Raw genomic sequence first — 25,365 nt, forward strand, 5'->3', positions numbered from 1 at the left:
CCATCAAAGGCTTTTGGCCACTGAAGCAATGTGTGTCAGTCTTGTTTTACCTTCCAGCCCTCCTCCATCTGTGACATCTGTCTTCTGAGCTATTTCTGACCTGTTCTCTGCCTATCTGGTGCTCTCAATCACTAACCCAGACACCCTTTCCTTTTGTTCTCTATGATCTGATCCAGCACATGATGTGCTAAGCAATGGACACTGACTGAGGAACAACAAAGATAGGTTTAAACCTTGACAAATCTGATCATTTCATACACAAAGTCATAAATTGATAGCAACAGTTTGATCTTTATATGCTATTGACCATGAATGGTCAAAGCATGACATTACCAGGTTCCCTGTAACTTATCAAAATTGTAGCAAAAACTCCCCCTTGGAGTCCCTATTGTGTATCAAAAGCCATTTTGAGGCAATATCTCTGTATAAAATGTGATATTTTGCCTGTTGACCAAGTGTGAGGGAAAGAGGAAGTGGTCTCAATCTCGGGACCCTCAAGTGGTTTGAAACTGTTCTAAACTAAGCTTTTGAAACTGCTCCAAATTCTTGTTTTCTGGTCCTCTTCCTTTCTGATCTTGAATCTCAGGGAAAAGAGTGGAAGCAGATTCCATTTTGCTGTTTCCCAGTGGAACTGCTTCTTCCGTTGCCCCCCATTCTGTGTCACTTTACTTCTTCCTTCCGGCTGTTCTTTCCTTGTTCTCTTTAGGGAACAACCCAGGTTTCAATATCAGGCATTATGGAAATAAAATAAGATCTTTCCAGAATTTCCATGTATATATAAAAATTTGTGTAAAGGAAAGCTGAGTTGCCTCTAATCACAGAAATGAAGTTGTGTAAAGTAACACTTAGGAGGGCCACTGGCTCCTCATACTCTCCCTTCCACTATGAATCCAGGTTCAGAATTTTCATGGTACATTATAGTTAATAAAATTCTCCCCACATTCAGCATCACAATTTATAATTTTAAAACTTCCTGCAAAAATGATACTAATGAAATCTGAATTACACATACAGACACACACACACACACACACACACACACACACATACACAGGAGCACATCCTTCAAATGTTTCTGCATTAGATTTATTCACAAGATAACTGTTCTATAGCTAATAGGAAAATAAGAATAAAATTCAGGATATTTGAAACATCTGGTCTTCATGATTCATCTTCAAATAATAGAAGCGGTTGATTCGAAAAGAAATGGAAAAGGATATTTAAACACCCTAAAAAGATTAGAGGATTTTATACGAGCTTATACATAAAAAAAGTCAAAAGGTTCTGTACATTATCAGTAGTTTCATCTAAATATTGTAGCCGGAAATATGACTGAATCTTGACTAATTTCCTTCTTAGAAAGATATAAATGCTCCTCAGAAAATCCTCTTTGGTCCCTTGCTGATTCCTTTTTGTCACCTAATTGGCGACATTTCTACCATTTAGTATCTACATAATGCTTCACTCTTTACTCACTAATGCTAAAAAGTAAAAAACAGATTGATGCAAATGTCTTGTACTTTTTAAAACATTGCAGAGGAAAAGAAAACTAAGGTAAAAGAGAAAGAGAGGGAGAAAGAAAGAACAAGATTTTACTTATTTGAATATTTAATATAATTTTAAGCATTTTGACTCAAGATAATGCTAGTTTTCCCCAACATGCATTTTATTCTAGGGATTCAAAATTAATTATCCAACACAACATTTTTGAGGCACATTCCCAAGAGGACTGCTGACTGAAGCATTAATAAGTTTTAAAACAATGCATAATTCTGTCTATTGTATTTTGCATCATTTTGAAGAATACATAGATTCAAGACATCCTACTTTTCACTATTTCTCTAACCAAATAGCTGGAACCTTGTTGTTAATTTGATAAATAAACCCCAGAGGGCAGATTTGCTGTTTTTAATTAATTTAACCCAGTTCTCACATCAAGGATCCTTCTTCTTATTCATTAGCCTTACTTGATGAGCTCAGCCCACTGTAGAGACTATCCATGGAATCACTGGCTTTGAGGGAAGCTTTCTCTATGTGAGTCCCAATCATGGGGTCACTATTCCGACATGGGAGGGCATCCTCTCCATCTTCTGCATCCTTCAGAAAAACATATCAGAGGTTAAGTGCTAAGAGCAGATTTCCATGGAGATGTTCACTGTGTGCATTGATTTAACAAACAAGACATATTTTAGCAACAAAATACTTACGAATACATCAGCATAAAATATGAGAGTCATTAATCTTTAGCTCAATTTCTAGCAAAACATTTTAGAGAATACTTAGAAAAATTCCTTAGATGAGACATTCCTTTTTGTGGAATTCAACTGAAACTATAACAGCTAATTTTTAAAAATTAAGATGAATATCATTTTGGAGTATTTAATCAAAAAATGTTAGATTTATCAACATGTATACTTTATCTGTTAAAGTACTTTTACTTCTGTATGTTCTCCTTCTCATCTATTTACCACCATTACTAATCCTTTGAGATCTGATACTACAGGTTTAAGCCCTGCACAGTTGTTTCATGTCAGTTATTTGCGCCCTTCCAGATCACTAGATATGAATAAAACATGCACACTTTGCAATTCTAAAGCAAAGCTTATCTAAGGAGCTTTACAAATCTCATACCGTGCTTGCCACCTAGTCAAGTGAAAAGCAAATCTTGCATAAAATTAGGAAAGACAGACAATTTCAAAACAAATTACATTTCCTCGAAACATCCCAAATGTTTTCCATATTTAGATACTTTGGACAAAGCCTATGAATTTCTTAATATTCATCCAAATGTAATTTAGTATTCCCATTTTTGAACATTTCTAAACATTGATAAAACTTCAGAACATATAGTTTGAGTATTGGCTTTATCTATTGCTTTAATTATTCATTCAGTCACTCAGTGCAGGTTTATAGTAGACCTCCTAGGTATACAGTACTGTTCTAGGATCTGGGGATACCATGATAAATAAGATAACTGGCTAACAGCATCCTTTTCCCAATGAAGTACACTCTAGTGCATTAGGTTATGGATATATACATGCATGTGTGTTTAAAGAGTATTGGGAAGGGCTGGGATTGTGACTCAGTGGTAGAGTGCTTGCCAAGCATGTATGAGGCAATGGATTTAATCCTCAGCACTGGCTAAAAATAAAATAAAATAAAGGTATTGTGTCCCTCTACAAGTAAAAATTTTTTAAAAAAGAATTTAGGAAAGAATGTGTAAACAAAATACACCAGACATTTTCAGAGAATTATAAGTAATATGAAGGATGTACAACATAATGATGTGAAGGAATTAGCTTAAAACTAGGAAGCTTGTTTGATTTAGATAAAATAGCCTCCAAAGAACCCTGCTAAATGGTAACATGCTCTGAAATATTGATGTGAATGATAAGAAGATAAAAGTTATAAGAAACTTTAAATATAGTTTTCTAAGCAATAACAACAATATGATTGAATTTAGAATTAGCTTGTATTGTGAAGGTCAATATCATAAGAGAAAGGTTAATATTTATACATGAGTTCAGAGAAGTGGATTACGGCCAGTTCATGAAGAACTCTGTAGACTGTATGGAGAAGTGCCAGTAAGATTCTTGGAGGAGGACCCTGCTTTATTGAGTGGACTATGCATTGCGAAGAGATCAAGAACCTTGGAGTTAGGGGCAAAATGTTACAGTTTGAATATGGTTTGTCCCCTCCAAAAAATACATGCTGACATTTAGTCACCATTGTGAGGTATTAAGAAAGAAAGGAAGCAAACCCCAGAAAGAAAGCCAGGAAGAAGAAATACCAAAAGAATGCCCAAAGAAACCAAGAAAAGAGAATACTTCACATGTAAGGATATCACCACTTGTGTCAAATACAGCTGAAAAGTAAAGTAAGAAGAAAGACAAATGATCATTAGACTTGGCAGCACAGAGATTACTACTAATTGTGAATAGAGTATTAAGGACTACAGTCATATAAAAGTGGGTTAAAAAAAAAGAATGGGCATAAGACATATAAACCAACATAATAGAATTCAGAGTCCATAAATAAGCTCATATGTTTATGATCTGTACATTTAACCATACATTTATAGTCAATTGATTTAAACTGGGTACCATGACAATACAATGAGGAAAGAACAGTCTTTTTCAAGAAATGAAGCTGGGGCAACTGTATTTCAATATGCAAATGCACGAAGTTGGACTCCTTTCATACACCAGATAGAAACATTAACTCAAAGTGGATCATGCTCCAAAATTTAAGAGCTAAAAGTATAAAACTCTTAGAAGAAAAGATAGGAGTAAACCTTTATGACATTATGTTAAACAATAGTTTCTTAGGTGTTATACCAGAAGCAAAAGTGACAAAAGTAAAGAATAGATCATGTGGGCTACAACAAAATTATAAACATTTATCATGTAAATAACACTATTAAGAAAGTAAAAATATAAGTCAGGTGTGGCAGCATGCACCTGTAATCCCAGAGGAGGGAAACTGAGGCAGGAGGTTTGCAAGTTCAAAGTCAGCCTAAGCAACTTAGTGAGGCCCCACGGAATTTAGGAAGACCCTGTCTCTAAATAAAATATAAAAAGGGTTAGGGATGTGACTTAGTGATTAAGTGCCCCTGGGTTCAATCTTAAGTTCCAAAAGAAGAAAAATTAAATACTTAGAATGGGACTTTTATCCAGAATATGTAAGACCATTTAAAACTGGAAAATGAAAAAGACAATACAATTTAAAATGGGGCAAAAGATTTAAATGAATACCTCTCCAAAGAGATATAGATGTAGTTAATAAGCAAATGGAAAGATGAGCAACATCATTAATTATAACAGAAATGTAAATTAAAATAACAATGAGATTCTACTTCACCTCTACTAGGATAACTAACAAAAAAAGAAACAGACAATAACAAGTGCTGAGAAGAATGTAAAGAAATTAAAACCTTTATACATTGCTAGTTGGAATGAAAAATGATCCAGCTACTTTGGAATACAGTTTGGTAGTTTCTCAAATTAATCAGGCATAGTTACATATATTAATGAGAAACAAAAATATTCCAGCAAGTATAACTGCACAGAGATGTTCACATCAGCATTATTCATAAGATCCCAAAAGGAGAAACAACCCAATTACCTATCAACTTATGAATGAATATGTAAAGTGTGGTTTATCTATAATATGGAATATTATTTTGTAATAAACAGGAATGAAGTACTGATATTTACTACAACACAAATAACATTGTTTTTCACAATGTATACAGATGTATGATCTTTATGAACATCAATTTCTTCTGTTAAAATGAGAGTAATTATACTTTCTTCCACCCAATTTTGGGGCATGATGAGTGAGAGATAAAATACATGTTTAAGTATTTCATAAAGCACCAATACTTTATGTACATCTAGAAAAAGAACCTGTTGAATATCTTTGGGAAAAAAGAGATAGAAATGATTAACAGGATGCACTTACCTTTTCCTCAGAAAGGGCCTTAATATACTTTTTACCGACTTTTTTCTTCATGGTCCATGAAATGCCTCTCATTTTTTTTCCCAGACCGCCTCCATTACTTGAAGTTTTATTTTGTTCTGCACTTTCAGTTGTGGGTTCTCCTTCAGGTACCTAGTTCGGATTATTTTTTTTTTAATGAAACAATAAATACATGAGGAACATGCTTTTGAAAACCTTGTTAGAAGAATCCAAATTCATGGACTTTATATACATTCTGTGCATCAGCCTCCACAAAATCAAATAGTATAGGCAAAACACGTATTTTTCAAGTTTTTCAGACCTGATTACCCTGATTACCTGTGTTACAAACTCAAAAAGTAACACTTGATGGTGAAGGTTCTCGCCTTTGCATCTGAATTTTTTTTTTTTTTTTTTTTTGTGGTGCTGGGGATTGAGCCCAGAGCCTCATACATACTAGGTAAGCACTTTACCTCTTAGTTATACCCCAGCACCTACATCTGAATTAGTTTTAAGAGAACTTTGGCTATTTTAGAATAGTTTTATTGAAAAACCATTTTAGTTCTTGTTTTTGAGATGAAAAAAAAAATAGAAATAAATACCAGGCATACTGAGTAATTTTGTCTATTCAGATGAGACATTTTTTTTTTTTCCTATGGAAAATTCCTGGTCCCTGCTGACTAATGAAGACCAAACTATGACTGTCTTTGCTGTCTTTGTCGCTGAGATCAGGGTCTCAGCCCACACTGCCAGAAAGCTCCTGTGGGACTCTAACTGACTTCTCACTTGCTGTCTGTCATTCTCTCTTATTCTGTTCTCCCTGATTCCTTTCTGGGTCTTGCAAATGCAAGATGCAAAAGGCCATGTGTTCCTATTTCTCATATCTAACTCATTCCTAACTCTAAATGATCTCTGCACTGGCCTTGTTTCTAATCAAGAATCTGCTGGGTACAGGAGCACACATCTGTAATCCCAGCAGCTCAGGAGGCTGAGGTAGGAGAATCCAAGTTCAAAGCCAGCCTTAGCAACTTAGCAAGATCCTAAGCAACTCAGTGAGACCCTGTCTTTAAATAAAAAGTAAAGGACTGGGAATATAGCTCAGTGGTTATGCACTCTTGGATTCAATCCCCAATGACAAACAAACAAACAAACAACAACAAAAACAAAATCAATCCACAAACCTCTTTTGGGACTCTGCTCTGTGCTGAGGACTGAGAAGTAGAAAGAGACATTTTATTGGAGAGTTTTATTGGAGAGTTTAGAAAGGCTGTAGCATCTATGTGCTGAATGAGCATTAAAATAGTCTCTGGCTTTTGACAGAAATTGGGTTTGTTATGCCTATTTTTAAGAAGTTTTGAAGTTAGTTAAATCAGTTGAGAAGTTCATTTTTTTTTTCACCTTGCCAGGTGAGTATACTTGCACATTTTCCATATTCTCAAGCTATGGTAAAAATTATTTGACTCCAACTATTAGTACAGAAATCTTCATGCAATTCATATACTGTGCTTATCAATTCTCTTATGTTGATGGCTTCTGTCTGGTGCTTATTAAAGCAAAGACTTCCCATCCAACTCAGAATAAAACACAAAGTGTTTACAGCCCACAAAATTCAATAAAATAAAAAATGTGATATAGTGTAATTAATATATATTATAAAATGCTATGTATTGTGTTATATAGAATCAATTTGAAAAACAAAATAACCTTACCAACTTACTCCTAGTTGCTTCTTAGATTTCCCCTGTTCACTATTATAATGGTTATCAAAATGTGGTCCCAGGACTAGCAGCATCAACATATTTGGGGACAATTTGTGTTTTAACAAGCTCTTCAAGTGATTTTGATACACAGATGCACACTAAAGTTTAAAAATAAGTGTAGTAAAGTATTGCCAGCCTAGCCCCCTTGCTTTCTCTATCAGATTATCACCACGATTATATACTTGCTATTGCTTGACTTCTGGATCACTATAGCTCTTCTTTAAATCATCCATGTTTCTACTCACATACCACATAACAGGAGAGAAATTTTCTAATTGGTCACTCTCCCCATTTGTTCATATATCCAGTTTGTTCAACCAGATTTATTCTTTTCCTAAGGACTTAACATTACTTGATAATATATTTGTTTAATTTTTTTCTGAATTGTCCATTTGATGCACAGACTTTTTTCTTTATTCTGAGTATCTAGAATACTTAAAACTAGTGATCAATATTTTTAAAATAAATGAAACTCCTTATGTTGAACTGTGAAGCATTTTCTCTCCCTCAGAGGACATACTTGTGTTACCCACCCTTAATACCTGAGATTTGTAAGAAACAAAACTTGATGTTCATCTGGTTTAGCACTGCCCACCATTCCTGATAGGTGGACAGTCAGTCATTCCCCGAATATAAAAAAAGGATGGGAAACTTCTCTTTAGTGAACTTGACTATTTTAATATGAAAGTTTAACCACATAGTTAGCATCATTATTAATCAATATTATGTTTTGCTTCATATCTTAACCCAAATTGCCTATGATAAATATGAATGGACAGCCAATTTAAGCCCTCATTGCACTTTATTAATTTCTACATTCAAGGTTAAAAAGGCAAAGATTCTTTGATTAATTCAAAAGCCCTGAATAAAATATAATTTGGAAGCACTTAAAATGTTAGAGTTTTTCTTTCTTCTCTCTACTTATGCTTTCTCTGTATTCACTGTAAGATTATTTTACTAATTAAAATAAATGTGAAAATATTTTATTACAACTAATTTTAACTTATTCTCTAAGCCTCAGGAAATGTACTACAGATTTTTTTCAGTTTTCTACTGTTATTTACAGAAGCTTCAAAGAAATTATTTCCACATATTTTAAGTGTTTACATTTTTTGACACTGTTCTTCATAGCCTAAGCCACATTTTTATTAAAGTATTTATTTGCAGCTCTGTTGTTGTGCTGCCTTTTAAAAATATGTCTCCCCCTCTAGACTTCAAGCTTCATGAAAAAAGTGAGCATTTTCATCCATTATTGCCATTGTACTTCCTGAGTGCCTGATGGGAATTCTGTCATGGAGGATGGTAGGAATTAGCTGAATGGAAGGAGAATGAATGCTGGGCTTCTGAAAAGTGTGGAAATTATTTCATCAGGTGCACTAAAGTCTTTCACAATTATTCAGCCATTATAATTTGTCGATGAATCTGAATGAGTCTGAGTTACATTTGAAGTTAAGTCTAGAATTACAAATTCAATAACATTTGAACATAGTTATGTATGATTATGGAGAATTAAAGGTTTACACAAGGTGCAAATTGAAAACAAAATCTTACAAGGTCTCTTTTTAAGCTTAAAAGTGTTCATGGTTTACAAATATGTATGTAATGGTCACTGATAAGACATTTTAATGCACACAGTAGGACTCAGAGCATTCTAGTAGTCACATGCAAAAGTTATGCAAAATGATAGTTACTGTATTTTTAATTTTCTCAGCATGTATGCCTTCTTTCTATTACTTTACTAGTTATATTTTTCCTTAAGCACTCATCACAGGCTGTCCCTAGTTCATGAGGTAGTATAACAGAATGGCAAGCTTTGGAATCAGAGAAGAGGTTGAGTTCTGCCTTTGTTGTTTCCTAACGCTGTAATGTAAAAGTACTTTTACTCAATGAAGCAAGCATATTTCTTCAACAGTAGGATAGAAATATAATAGTTCCTAGGTTGTAGGTAAAAAAAAGTGTTTTTATTATGCTTACCATGTGGCAAGTGCTCAATTAAATATATATTATTGGTATTATTAAAATAGTATTTTGTAAATTTAATTTTATGGGAAGATTTCTTAAGCTTAAAGTTGTGCATGGCTTACAAACGTGTATGTAATGGTCACTGATGAGACATGTCCATGCATATAGTAGGATCTGAGAGTGCATTTGAGTAGTCGTATGTTCTCCTTAACAAAATCATAACCATGTAATCATTTCCTACTTTAAAACAACTACAACACACACACACACACACACACACACACACACACACATATACACATTATGAAGAAAATGCCCAGGAAATTTGGAATTTTCAGTGTTACTGTGAATTGTAACTATCTTCTTATATTCATGTTCCACCTACCTGAACATCTGCTAGCCATCTTAGTTTTTAATGCACAGCATGATACAAGGTATCACGTTGTTTGTTCATTTATACCAAAAATATGGAAAAGGTTATGATTTTAAAATGTTTTTATTTTTCTTGATTTATGTTGCAAAAATATTGCCTTCATAATTGTTAGAAAGCGTGTGTATGACATTTATAAAAGTAGAATAAAATACTAACCTCAGTTGAATAGTCTGGTTTTGATACAGAATTATTCCGAAAACGATCAAAATTCCCAAAACTGCTGCTGCGCTAAAAAATTGGAAAAGAAAAGGCAAGGACACTTAGGGGTTGTGACTTTCACTACTGAAAATTATAACAACATTTGATTATAGCTTAATAAGCACTGTCTCTTGCATATATAGGCTATAAAAATCTCTTCCCTGGGATATCAAAGACATTGAAGTTATAAATATTATTAACCTTTTTATATTTATAGTTGATATGATATCTTCCTATGCTTTATGTCATAGTGTTAAGCACCTTGGAGAAAATCTTTATTAAATTATTTTTAATTTACAGTATTACTTTTGCTCTTGAGGGTTGCACCTGAACAATCTGTGAATTCTAGATTGAACCTTCTTTAAGATGAGCTAAACACTATTTCTAGTAGGTAATGGCAGCAGTATCAACCAACCAACCAACCAACCAATAAATAGAAATGACAAAACAAAGAACAAATTTATGAGTATATCCACCATCAGAGATCATGTTTCATAAAAAATGAAAACAGGTCCATTTCCTATTCCTAAATCTTGATATTTTGAAATTCTCTGCTGAGTGGAGAAAGAGAATGCATACACATAGACCCATTAATAAATTGAAGGCATGTACCATCTAAGATTGGGATGAAAACTGAGTTTTTCCACATTTCACATGGAACTATAATGAAACTTCTAGGTCAGTTTCATTCATTGGTTTTAAGAAAAAGTTCAATATGTTATTAATAGACTGTTCCCTTGGATACTTTTTCACTTACAAAACTAAATTTTTATTCTTATGCAACTTATTCTAGGCAGGTAATTACAAATAATCCTGATATACTACAGAGTAAATGGTTCTCTTCAAGACATTTTCAAAATTTTTTAGTCATTGAGTCAAAAAATTGATATCCCTTCCATCTCTACTTTATTTTATGCATTGTTTGGGATGGCAGTTATCTGATCTTTGTATACCTATAACTCCCAAGATTATGTCTTATCTTAGATACGTTATCTCATTCCAAGTTTATTATATTTTAAAAATAAGCCAATGGTACTGAAAAAATAACCTAGTATAATGAAAAATTAATAATGGGAGTCAGTAATCTGTAGAAGCTTGTATTGTCCTCCTAGAGATCATAGCTTAAGTCAGCTTCAGGCTCCTAGTCCTTAGAAGCACTCTGATACTCATGTCTCCCCACTCCTTGCTTTCTTTTAAAATGAGCTGAAATAAAAAGATCCTGGCATGTGACAAGGGGTTAGCTGATAGCTGTGCTGCTGAATACCGCCCCAAGGATGATGGCTGTGTTAGACACAATTAACACCTCTCGCTGACTTGCCACCCCTGCTGAACAAGCCCTTCAGCCCTTCTTGCTTGTAATGAGAGAAGAGGAAGAGAAGGCTGAAATTGAGACCCACACTGGAAAATACCAAGACTCTTTACACCTAGAGAGACTGCCCAAAGCATTAACCACTTCGCCTGGTCTACTGGGCATTTCCAGAAATCTGTCATTGCTCAGGGACCACAGAAGCGAAATTGAGGGTGCTATTCTCCTGCTTACATACAATCCAAACATGGGGAACTCCATTACTCTTTTATAGGCCTAAAATCATCTTATGGCCTATTGCAGCCCACGTTTATGGCAATTCTGTAGCCTACATTGCACCTGCCTCCTGCCTATCAAGTATTAATGAGAGTTATGGAATTATTTCTACTACTGGATAATGGGTCCTGTTGCACAGGAGGGCACAGAATAGACTCCTTCAGCGTTTTCTACACTATCATCTTCCATTAAGTAATCAATAGTCACCACCTTTTAAAATTAATTCTCCCCCCATTATATCAATAAAGAAAAGCAGATTTAGGAGTAGTGGTTTTAGAAAGTCACAAGACTATTACTTTGGGTTTTGTCAGTCACCTCAATGCTAATAATTCAACAAATTTAAGTCAAGGAAGTATATCAGTCCTTTCTAAGAGACTCTTAAGAAATGTATCTAAGTACCTAAGACATTTTAAGTTTTCATTATTCTCTGGTTTAAAAATTGGTGACTTTTTGAGGTGGTGTCATAATGTGTCTGTAGGTTATGGCTTATGATGCAAGGGAGTTAATATTAATATCTACTATGATGTATGGCCAAGGAACAAATTCGTCATTTCTACTGTCAAGTTGTCTTATGGAAATGTGAATCATGTGAAAGCAAAATCTGCTTCTACTATAATCTTAATGTGGGTCTTTTCTTTTTATATTTTATGGTAGTGGGAATTGAACTCAAGAGTAGTCTATCACTGAGCTACACCCCATCCCTTTTTGGAATTTTTATTTTGAGACGGTCTAAGTTGCTGAGGTTGGCCTTGAACTTGTGATCTTCCTGCTTCAACCTCCCAAGTTATTGGGATTATAGGCATATACCACTGCACCCAGCAGAGAATGTGTTTGAATATTAATGATTTTGCATTGTATACTCACAAAAAATTAGATTTAGCAAATATTATCTGGTGACAGAAGCTCCCATCAAGACAACTATTATATAAGCAAATAGCTATCAACAGGAAAGGTAACTTAAAAATACCATTCATGTTTTTGATAATTTGATTATCTTGATATTAGATCACATTCAATCTTTACACTTTGTCAATATATACAGGACCTGGGAATTTGGCTCAGTATTAAAGGGTATGCTTAGTTTGTGCTAGGTCCACGGTTCAATCTCCAGCACCACCCCTACCCAAAAGAAAAATTGTACACAGTTGTTTCTTATGCAATTAGAAATCATTTGTAAAATAGCACAACATTTATGAAGAGAAACTTAGCAATATCTAGAAAAATATATGTGTTTTCCCTGTGTGCTAGCAATTAAATTTTAAGTGTCTATTTCAGAAATACAATTGGATATGAATTGATTTACACACCCACATTCATTCTAGAACTTTTATAAAAAAGTTGAAAACCCCAAAGTTCATCAAAGGGCTATTTCCTGAATAATGTATAGTAAATAAACACCATGGGAATGTAGGCAGCAGTAAAAAATTGAAACACTTGTTTGAAGAATGCAATGGAATAATCTCTATAAAGCATAAATGAACAAAGCAAAAAGGAGAAATGTACAGAGTAGGGTCTCATTTATTTAGTGTGGAAATATATGTTTTCTATTACAAGAAAATATATATTTTCTTTGTTCAAGATATAAGGGAAAACCAACAGTACAAAGGGGATAGGAAAGAAAATATAGTACTCTGAATATGTATTTTATTTTCCAGATTTAACTTCAAAGCCTTGTAAATATTCCATTTATTACAAACCAAATTAAATTAATATGTAAAACAATCCCTAAAATTTCAAAATCAAAATGAAACGAATGAACCTGTTTATATATTGAATTGATTGTTCAAAAAAGAGAGATTAAGTGATTTTTAAAACACAGTAAGTTGAAGGTCTCCACATATAATATATCTCCAGGACAAAAACTAATGACAAACTAAATCTTTATCTGTTTTCAGTAATAACATTGTTATTAATAGTGTTGGTATATACAGGCATACATGTTGAGTGACAATGAAAATAATAATGTTAATGACATTCATAATGAAGAATCTCAGTGCATGACAAAAGCAATGCAAATATAAAATCAAACGCTTAAATAAAACCCTACAGTCTTAAGTGGCAATTGAAAACATTTGTGAGCATTCATGGCATATTTGCTCTTTAAAATATGTATTTTTCCTAACTCTGCCAACTTAGAAAGATTTGGAATAAATACAAAGATAGTGTTGTATCACTGCTAGGGTCTAGATAGTAGACCCTAAATACATTTCAAAGGAACCAGGTCTCATTCACTGGATAGGACAGAAAATACACAAGTTGATTCTGGACATGTTATTATACCATTAAAAGAATATATTTTCTAAAAAATTCAGGGTCCATACTGAAAATTCTTATTGGGGTGAACTATATCAAAAAATGGGCTAATTTTATTATCAGTAAAAATAATAACTTCAATGTACCTAACATGTCAAAATTCATGGGTTCATATTTATACTGAAAAGAAAATTAGCAATGATTACTTTTTGATAAGTTACAGCTATATTTTGAAAACTCATAAATAAAAGGAAACATACAATCCATCTTTTCTGTGTGAAGTACATTTCAGAGTAGCTAAACAATTGATCACGGAAAATTATTCTGTATATGTGTATATTCAAGTTCATCAATTAAGAATGTCAACACTATAAAATTATCATTTTGCAAATCCCTAATGTAATATTGGATCTAGCCAGTGCTTATCAACGGCCACTTAAAGAGACAACCAGAATATGTACTTTGTGAGGGAAGCACCTATCATCACTAATGAAATATTCTCTTGGGGAAAGGGATGGGACAGAAAGGAAAGAAAGCAATTGCTCCAAGCTCCTGTATCTAACTACCAGATATAGGTAATACAGAGACAGAGGAGCATGTTAAATGTCACCAAGAGGATGCAATCAATCAGAAAAATACTTAGACAATGAGAAACTACATGACAGATAACAAGGTTTTATCAGTTAATTAATAGAAAGAAATAAAAAGGGCAGATAAAGTATAAATTAAGAGACTCTAAGAGTTATATCAACCAAATACAATTGGGAATCATGTTTTTATACATATCAAATAAACCTCTGTACTAAAAACATACCAGATATATATATACAATAGAATATTACTCCGCCATAAAGAATGATAAAATTATGGCATTTGCAGGCAAATGGATGAAATTGGAAATATCATGCTAAGTGAGATAAGCCAATCTCAAAAAACCAAAGGACGAATGATCTCGCTGATAAGTGGATGATGACACATAATGGGGGGTGGGAGGGGTTAGTGTTAGGGTTAGGGTTAGGTTTAGGGTTAGGGTTAGGGAGGGTGACAAGAATGGAGGAAGGACTATACAGAGGGAAAAGAGGGGTGGGAGGAGTGGGGGAAGGGAAAAAATAATAGAATGAATCAAACAACATTACCCTATGTAAATTTATGATTACACAAATAGTATGCCTTTACTCCATGTAGAAACAGAGAAACAACATGTATCCCATTTGTTTACAATAAAAAAAAACAAAAAACATACCAGAGAAAACAGAGGAAAATTTGCATTGAGGTAGTACTGTTATTTTTTATTTGTAATTTTAAAAAATCTAGTGAGAAGCAACCAGAGTGTGGGCATAAAGAAGAAACACACAATCGGCCATTATTTAATGATTAGCTGTTTGGTGTATATATAGCACAGCCTGTACTACTGTCTACTTTTTTATATGCTTGAAATTTCCTTGATAAAATGATGGGTTAAAATAAATATATATGTGTGTGTGTATTTATAAAGAATTAATGGTCTTACAAGTTAATTAGGGAACCAATTAATAAAAATGTCATAATATTGTTTGTTTTAGTTCTTTGAAAGTATAGACATTGAAGGAGAAAATTAAGGTTTTTTATCTAAATTTATTTTGGTACAACTAACTTTCTTACATAAACCTGTTTTGGGATTGCCTTTCTGAAGTCTATCCGTGATCACAGGATGCAGATTACCTTTTTTTTTCCATATAGTCTACTAGGCTTCCACAAAAATAATCCTGAGCAAGTGTCACATTTGAACACATTCATGTTTATATGCCCCTACATGATGCAATGAGTCATAAAAAGGGAGGTAAGAGGATTCTTTTTTATTAGTTGCACCTCTTCTCTAATTTTGCATAACGGCTTTAATAATTATATAATGTCATTTCATGATATGAAACTGGCAGTTTCTTAGAAACCATTTAATTCTTCTCAATGAGGAAATTGTTGCAGGAACTATACCTGGAAATAAATGTCTTTTTAAAAATTTTCCACAATGATTTTCTTTCCACCATGCTACTCCATTATGGAACTTCAATCTAGTGTTTTTTTCAAAGTAATTGCTGTTTGAGCAGGATGGGAAGTGTGGCAAAGTTAACTTGAGAGCAAGAAGGGGACTAAGTTGATTTCCTAAAAGAATGACCAGCCTACTTTTACCAACATACAGGAAATTAGGGAGTCTCTTTCAAGAAAAATGAAGTAAGCTTTCAATCTAACCAGAAGAACTGGCCTTTATTTTTTCTTAAGTATTCACTGTTTGTGAGGTCTCCAACTCAGGCATCATTTACTAATTAGGTAAGGTACTGGTGGAAAGTTTTGCAGTATATTTCAAAGAAAAAATTTGCATATGTGAGTCAGACATCTGCAGCATTTTGAAATATACTGGCAAATTAAAAATTACACACACTCTGCCAACAAGTTCTCACATCTTCTAAATATTGCCCAGAAAGCGCTGGTTAGCAATATACTCTTGAAGATCAGAATTCTGTTTCGGCACACCCTTGTATGAATATTCTATTATGAAATGCTAAATCTCAGTAAGCTTGTCAGACTTTATCCAAAAGCATTCGAGGATTTAATTGTTCTAACTAACTCAGGTGCTAAGATTTTTTGAAGAGTGTGAATTGAATTTAACTAAAAATAATCTGTTAGAATTGCCTCAGTGTTAAATAATTACACTATCATGTGGTGCCAGTGGAAGATGTTCATGTGGGATGTCAGGGAACTGCAAGCTAAAAAGCAATCAGTACTGTGAAACATTAACATTTTAACCTTGAATAAAGACAGCCCGAAGCTCAAACATGTATCATTGCCCTAAATATTTTCCATGTTGATCTTGATTCTAAGAACAAAACCTAGTCTATTTGATGTCTCTGATTCAGTACCTTTGTGTCAACTATAAAATATTCAAAGGAAGTGAAGAATTCTGACTCTACTGCATTTTTTCTTAGTTTGGTCAAAATTTCCATGCTAAGGGTTACTTTCGGAAGTTGATGTGCCACTGAAATAATTTCTGAAAACTGACAGTGCCTCACAAATTACCTACCAAAAGGTAGGGAGTTGGAGGGGGACTAGAACTAAAAAGAAAAAAAAAATTCAAGACAGAATGATCCATAAACTGTAAAAGTGGATATTCATATCAGCTTATTTAATGTAACAAAACAAATTTTATAAGTAAAGAAAATGTTTAAAAAGCTCAATCATACCTCCACAAAATTTACGTCTTATTATTCACACTGCATCCCAAGACCATAAGTTGTGCTCTCCTTTTAAACAGTGAATATAATTTTATACTTTAGTTGAAAGGAGTTTTTAAATAATATTTTGATACCTTTTAAATATCTTTTTTTCAAGTAAAAAGCCTAATGTGACAAAAGTTCAGGCAAATGACATGACCAATTCTTTAAAAATCCACAGAATATCAAAGAAATGAAAAGGTTCAAAAAATGTGATTATGATTACACTACCCTAAACTGTTTAGATTTTTTTTCTTGTAAAATTCTACTTGAACCACTCATTCCCACACTAATGTTTTATTGTATCTTTCTATTCCTTCTCTTTCTCTCACTACTGAACCCATTAACAGGTGCTGTAATGGTCCCTCTTGATCTTCCTGGAATTCTCTCATTGTGGCACCACTTATTTGAAAGATTCAGGACTTTCTCTTGAGAATCCATTTTTCTAGCTGCTGTAGTTCAGAGTCACTCTCCACCTGCCTTTGGCATGTCAACAGGAATCTCTCCACTTATGTGCTGCTAACCCAGGGATCTACTTTGACCCCACCTCTGGACACTTCACCTTGTGCTGTTAAAATTGCACTTGGTTACTGCAGTCTTTGGGAAATTTGAATACATAATACAAAATGTAATGTACTGTCCCCCCAACACACTGTCTTCTAGCCTCCACATCTGCTTAATTCTTTCCCCAAATCCTATTGTCAGCACTTCTCCCCCCATTCCTTTCACTCAAATACAAGCTAATTTCTGAACCAATGCAACAACTTTCAGCTCTCTTGTCTCCAAATTCTTGTTCTCCAATCATGTAATATCACATCACTTCTTTTCCTCAAGTACTGATTCTCAACATTCATTCTTCCCTTCAATGTGCAATACTTGCTCCACATCTCTGTGACAATTACTGAAAAGAAGACCAACATTCCTTGGAAGGAAAACAACATGAGCAACAGCTTAGAAATATAAATTAGTGTATACATGCTGATCAGCAAGATGTGTCATGTTCTGTTTAAGTAGGTTGACTGAAATTGCCTGGTACCATGGGGAATCATAACATGCCACATACTGAATCTGAGCTTTAATTTGTCAACTAAAGAAGGGCTACTTAAACACCCTGTGCCTTAATTTTCCTCACTATAAGCTGGAGAAATCAAAATAAATACCTAGTGCAAAGGGATGATGTGCTCGTTTAATGAAATTATTACAGATCAGCTTGGCATGGAGCTTGGCAAATTATATGTATACATAAAATAATAAAAGTTGAACTGTATGGTAAATGTCAACTTGAAAATCCATTTAAGTTTTAATGAGTCATACTTAAAATTTTATTACATTTTAATAAGTTATAAATACTTATTTAGATAGCAATGATGAATAACCTAGTACATGAAAGAGATTTTGTATATATGCCTATTATTTATAGTTAGTTTACAGAATAGTACAATAATATTACAGATTTGGGTAGTAAAACTAGCTAAATTCAATAAAATATGAATTTGTTTAGCCATCTTCAAAAAGCATTTAGTCTTAGAGATTATGTAGTTGTTGACTAAGAGACTTTTTAGAGACCCCCAAATCCACAGATGGTGATTGCTGAAATTGTAGTAAAATAACAAAAAGATGGTAGAATACATACTATATGTAAAAAGGATCAATACATGGCCAAAATGTGTCAAACACCTGATATAATTCCTTCCCAAACATTTGAGGGAAAGAAAGAAATACTGTCTCTCGTCAACATTATCATTTTGTTTATTTAGAAAACTGTCTTTTTATTTGGTATAGCAATATTTCACTCAAATTTGTTGTTGTCTGTGTGTTGCCTTTGTGGCAAGAAGTTTTTAATTCTTGTACCAGCATGGACAGTTTATTTAAAAGCCTTATGAAGATCTATGTTGAGAATGGCTCTGGGGTCACTTTCAGGCAAAGAGTTATTAAAGAGGTCATGATTTTACCCTGTAAGCAATGGTTACAACATTGGGGGGGATGTTTTGGGAGAAAGTGGCAAGGAAAGGAAAGAGGAACTACTGGTAACATGTTTCATGCATTTGCCATCTCTACCCTAAGATAAGTAATTTCACTGAGATAATTTTATATTATTAATTTTATTTTCTAGATACTTTGATATAGGGAATGTGGTACCAAGGATGGGTGATTCAAATTTCCAATTACACAAAAAAAAAATCTCAGAAATTTAGAAATAAACTTTGTTCTATGAATTTTCTATTTATAACAATTATTAAATATTTTTACTGTTCACACCATTATCAACTATTTTATTCCTATAGCTCAATTTCAAAAACAATTCTGAAAATAAATGATTTTGGTAAGTAATTTTGTGTAGGATATGGCTAATAATACAAGATGCTATTAAAGATCATGGTAAAAAAGGTAAATATTTTTTAGAAGAATAACTTTGTAATGATGATTGCAACAGGCTTCACTACACTAACTGAAATCTTAAATATCAAATTTATTCTGCTTTTCTTAATAAGTATCTGATTTTTCTATTTGTATAATCTATTACAAAATTATATCATATGTATTATGCATAGTATCATTAATCTAAAACTATTAAAAGAATAAAAGTGAAATTATGTCCATTCAATTTTAGCATCAAAGGGTTTGTAAAACAAGAGTAACTTACTAACTACTTAGTAAAATTGAATAATATCTTTCAAGATCTCAGATGTGAGTCCTTTATTCTTACAATATTTGGAGAAAGAAAAAGATCCTAAAAATTTTTCTTTAGCTAACATAATAGAAGGATGTAGAGTGTTTTTTAGTCTAAGATTTTTTTAACATACTTAATGATTGAATATGTTGACTGAAAGTTTAGGTCCCTGAAAATTTTCCTAGTAAGTTCATCAGTCACATGTTTATACCACTGAATCCAGTCATCCCGGTTTTAAAATCAAATTGATAAAGAGGCAAATGTAGTACACATTACTTTGAAATCGTAGTTAAATGCAGGCTTTGAAAATTAAGTTGGGAAAATAGAATCCGTTCAATAAACTTTCCCATATGACTCTCAGGAATAAAAACTCCTTGTAACATGCATTAGTCTTAAATGCTTCTGTATTCACTTGGCCTCTGGGTACACGGTAACCTTTCTAAAGTTCTCCCCAAGGGATATTTTAGTCATACGGCCATCTCCTTGAACACAAGTAATGACAAACAATAAGCTAATTCTCAAAAAGTTTTTTTTTTAAAGTCATTTTTACTACTTTTAAATGAGTGTGTTTGATGCATGATTTTGGTCCCCCTGATTAATGGTCACCGCCAGCCCAGCTTCTGGAGTTGTAATGTTTCCGTGAGCTTCCCTCCAGCAGAGCTCAACCATTAATCCAGTGGCATATGTCAGCTCAGCAGAGCAAGGTCACTCTTCTGCTTCAAGGGGAACCTTTTTAGAAATAATAAAACTGACAGAAAGTTCTTTTTTGCATGCTTTATGCCACCTGAGGTTGAGTGCTGCAGTTAATATCATAAAGCTTATAAACATTCCCATCTCAGGCAGAACCCGCTGCCACCAGGCCGAGGAATTTAAACGTTTTTTTCTTAGTAAGAACAGACATGTTTATGTGGGGCAAATATATGGTATGTTATACCAAACAGAAAAAGAATGGGTGGAAAAAAATAGGAGAAAATTTGTACTAGGATATTTGGAAAAGATGATTGGGTTCTATAACTTATTTGTTGTCAATTACACTTACTTTCCTTTCAGCAAATTTGGATTTGCCTGTATAGATATTTCATTCGATGAAGGGCAAATATTAGTAGTAGAAATAAACTCAGTTTATGATAATAGTAGTGTTACAAAGGAATTCAGTTTTTGAAAAATGTGTGTGTGTGTGTGTGTGTGTTGCAGTGCTAGGGATCCAACCCATGACCTCACACATGCGAAGCAAGTATTTTACCCCAGACACAAGAACTATATTGCTTTAATTACAAATATTTGTTTCATTGGTAAAGGACACATTAAAATTGGTAGGCAATTTTAATGAGATATTCATAATCTTAAAGTAATTTGAAATTTGTACATGTTCTAACTTAAGCAAATAAAAAGTCTGTCAAAACATGAAAGATGAAGTTTACATAATAACAAACAATATAAAGAAAATATAGTTATAAGTGCTACAAATTTTATACATTTACTTACACATTTTTATTATCATACCCTCACTTAGAAAATCAGTTTCATAACTGTAACAATGCAAAATAGTCAGAAAATTTCAATTTCTTTTGAAATTAAATATCTAACATCATATCACTATGTACTATAAAACAAAATTTTATGCAAAGTCAATCTGCTTGGAGTCTTATACTAGAAATTTTAACTACTGAGATTATAAGTAATATAGGAAAAATATATTATTTGCTTGTCTTCACTTTATTATGTAAATAAAAGGTACTGAAAGTGATTCCAGTTGACAACTCAGGTCAGTCCTTCTAGAAAGTCAACACTTTGATGGAGTCTTCATGTCCAGGGCCAGGCCCTCCCTCAACAGGTGCATAAACTTTTATTTTTCAAGCTTGCAGCAATAAACCACCTCCGGGCAACTGACTCATAGACCAAACTGATAAAGTACCCAAAATGGCAATACCAAGTACTGATTTGCTATGAAAAATTCTTCTGTCAAGAGGATTGCTTAATCCATTTGACTCATCAAAGAATCATCTACCTGGAAGAAATGGTACAGGAGACATTCAATCATTGCTGGAAGTTTACTTGGTTTGTGTAGTAGAGTCACCGTAAAGTCAATTAGGTGGCATCAAGTCTAGAGGCAAGAAATTATAAAAACCGGAAGTATATATCTCATCTACGTGAACAAGTCTGCTGAGCTTAAATGGGATATTTGCTTCAGCTACTCTGTATTTTTCTGTACACATAGTGGCAAATTTCTACTCTCCCACACATTTGCAATCTCCTTGCGAAGCAAGACCCTTTGCCTAACACTTTTTTTGCCCTTCAGTTAGATTATAATGTTTGATTATTGTTTTGTTTCATCACATTCTGTTTCTAGAAACAGTTACTTTGTTCTGACGTGGGTGTTGCCAGATCTTTATCATTGACCCATTTACAAACTGTGCTCTACAGTAGTTACTTCTGTAAATGAGTAAGATTATCCATTAGTCATTACACACTCATTATGCATACATTGAGAAATCACTACTATTCTCTGTTCTATAAATGTTTTTGGTAGCAGCCAATATGTAATAGAAAGCACATGGAGCCTGGAACTCAGACTCTGTTTATTCCCTTTTGAATCCTCCCAAATCCAAGGGATACAAATATGAATAAGACACATCCCCTGTTCTCAATGGTGGATCTAGTTGGTAGGACATAATGAAATAAAATGTGGCAAAAGAAAAAGTAGAGGTGTGGAACAAGTACAATGAAATTAAGAAAGAGGGAGAGATTATTAGGCAGATATATACTATGGGTATGAAATTAATTACTTTAAGTCTCACATCTACCCTGTGTGACACACTTCAATGCTTCCCCTTTTCCTTATTACAACACTGAGGCTTAAAAGAGATTTGATAAAATATTCAAAGCCCCCCGATTAGGAAATATCCAAACAGGACCTTCAAACCCAAGCCTATATGACTTTAGATCATGTATCCTATTACTTTTCCAGACTGACCCTTAATCCCCTGCCTTAGGCTAACTAGTCAAGGTTTCCCTGAAAGGATGACAGTCTAGTTACATATTCAAATTGGTATGAGTTCACAAGTTGGAAAAGAAAAATGTAGAGGCATTCTAGGCTAAGGGAAGTAGAACAGAAGAGCATGAGCAAGCAGAGCATCAGCAGCATGGGCCTCAATGGGAAAACCTGGGAGAGGGGCACAGACAGGTATCTGTGAAAAACACCCCAGATGATTCTAATATGTAGTCAGAAAGCACTGGTCCAGGGGGTAGAACAGATGTTTCATTTTTGTTAGTTTTCAAATGATTCCTAATGGAGGCCTATAGGGACATAGAGCTATATATAGATGAGAGGAAGAAAAAAATAATAAAAAGACTGGAGATTACAGGCAAAGTGAGGGAACTTAAGAGGGAAGTCTAAAAATGTGTGTTGGCAACAGAGGTCAACTGAAAGCGGTGAGTGATCTAAGGTCACTGGAAGGAAGGAAGCAGCTAAAAATTAAGTTCTTATCCTAGCTAGTAGGAGCTGAATTGTTTTCCCTCAAATTTATATATTGATGTTCAAACTCTCACTTGGTACCTTAGATGGTGACTGTATTTGGAGAAAAGGCATTAAAAGAGAAAATTAAGTTAAAATGTAGCCATTAGAGTGGTCCATAATCCAATACTACTTGTGTTCTCATAAGATGATATCAGGACACAGAATGAGAGAGAAAGAGAGAGGAGAGAGAGAGAGAGAGAAAGAGAGAGAGAGAGAGAGATCAGGGGCATGCATGCACAGAGAAAGAGACAGTAGGAGGATGGCCATCTTCAGGTCAAAGAGAAAGGTCTGGGATAGATCTTTTTCTTACTGCTTTCAGAGGTTACCAACTCTGCTAGCACCTTAATTTTGGACTTCCTAGTTTCAGAACTGTGAGAAAATAAAGTCTTGTTTTATAAGTCACCAATCTGTGGTACTTTTTTATAGTAACCCCAGCAAACTAATGCAAATAAGGTGATGACTTTCAAAGCTCTTCACATGAGAAAAGGGGCCTTAGCCAGTGGTGGTGACAAAATGACTCTATTCAAGAATTCCTTCATCTATCACAGACAAAGCTGAAAAACTTCTATCCTTATTAATCAATTTTAAATGGAGGACATTTTTGTTGTTTACTAAGAATCTAGTTTGAATGTCTTCTTTCTAAAAGTTCACCTGAATACTTAAAACTAGCAAGAAGGAAAAATGGATCAATTTAGTAATGCTAAATTTGGAAACTTAGATATGTAGAGTATGGACTTGATTTCATTATTTAAAAAAAATCTTCATGGTTAATGATGCCATTCATCTCTAAAGCAAAGCAAGGAAAGATTAGAGAAATAAGTGCCTGATTAAGTTAATTTTAACAAATCAGGTGCATTAGTAGTTAAGGTAGTGAATTTATACTCTTCCTATAAAATAGAATATCCAAATTGCAAAACAAAGGTGAGACGGCATTCTGTCATTTCTCCCAGCTGTTTATCTTCTGATCTTTCTGCATACTGTCTAGCCACTTCTCAATCTATTTGATCCCAAATTTTTTGACACTTTCTTAGGATAAAACTTGATTACAGATTCATATTGCATAAAATGGAAAAGCTACAATGAATTAGTACTATGTCAGAGAGAGGTGTTCATGGTTAAAATTTATTCAACATTTTTAATCATTTTAATATGGTGAAATTAGCAAATTAATGAGTTCATCTTTTTGAATTTGAAGTGCCCTAAAAATTAAAATCAAGTCTAATAAAAAATTTTATTCTGAAGTAAGAGGCAAAAGCTTTGGAAAGTGGGACATCAATACTGGGGTGGATTTTTGGTAGCTGTGAAGAGTACATTGAATGGGGCCATTTCTTCTTGGAAGATAGGCACCAGCTGGAAGCAAGAATTGTGCAGGAGAGTGAAAACCTTTATATATACCACCTTTAAAATGCATTTGGTAAGTTTTCTATACATATTCAAAGGCAGCAAATATGTACAAATAGATCCCAAACTTGAAGGTTTCTCAAGAGCCTACTCACCCTGCTATTTTCCTGGTCTGCACCAGGACTGATTTCTTTGCCTAGTTTCTTCAAAACCTCCTAACTAGTCTCCTCTTGTCCTCTCTCCATCCCTTTAGTGCGTTTGAAACAGAAAAGCTGGGATAAAGTCTCTAAACTTTAGGCCAGATCTTGTCACTTTCCAAAATCTTCCAATTCTAGTCAAAATTGTTTTATCAGCCTAGAATGGTTGCTTGCTCTAGCTCTTCACAGCTACTCTTAGGACTGTTTTCTCCCTTAAAAAATTGGGAGAAAAAACAATGCCCATTTCATAAGGTCTTGAGAAAATTTAAAACGTTAATAACACAAGCCCTTCATGCAAGTTTCTGGCCTCAGGTAAACACCAGTGCATGCAAATATCTCTCTTTCTTATACCTGGTTAGATAAGAGTTAAAATATATTTTAACAGTCTGGATACAAAAAGCAATGAAGAAAGCTCTTTAATGCCACAACTATGTGTCATCCTTGTCTAGGAGCATAAATTTGCACAGCGGGCAGTACAGTGAAAACAGCTCATAATCAACTCATCACCTCTCATCATTGCTAGGATCAAATGCAAATGGGAAAGAATGCCACTTCAGTCATTGCTAGTGAAAATTAGCATCTGTGACACTAATGGTGTCTCATTTAGTATGCACTTTAGATTAAAAAGAGCAGTAAGAAAAAAAAAAAGGCTATTTCAAGAAGTGCCATTATTCCAATGTTTCCCTTTACAATAACAGTGGTACTGGAATCTTCTTAACTCAAAGAAAATCTCAGTTAAAATTTAT

At 33.7% G+C, this 25,365-nt stretch overlaps 1 protein-coding gene across 3 annotated transcripts in view; it reads right to left on the reverse strand.

The window, feature by feature from the left end:
* The window catches only part of Samsn1 (SAM domain, SH3 domain and nuclear localization signals 1), a 146,821-nt gene that overhangs the window by 16,826 nt on the left and 104,630 nt on the right, over positions 1-25,365 (reverse strand). For 2 of the 3 annotated variants that reach the window (XM_047564799.1, XM_047564798.1), the window contains 3 exons: positions 9,772-9,843; positions 5,464-5,613; positions 1,968-2,097 (listed from right to left, as the gene is read on the reverse strand). In XM_047564799.1, coding sequence (XP_047420755.1) covers positions 1,968-2,097; positions 5,464-5,613; positions 9,772-9,843 — 352 coding nt within the window. Of the gene's footprint in view, positions 1-1,967; positions 2,098-5,463; positions 5,614-6,641; positions 6,672-9,771; positions 9,844-25,365 lie in introns of all 3 variants that reach the window. The other variant, XM_047564797.1, reaches the window with a different exon arrangement.

Source organism: Sciurus carolinensis, chromosome 9, assembly GCF_902686445.1.
Source record: "Sciurus carolinensis chromosome 9, mSciCar1.2, whole genome shotgun sequence".
Lineage (NCBI taxonomy): Eukaryota > Metazoa > Chordata > Mammalia > Rodentia > Sciuridae > Sciurus > Sciurus carolinensis.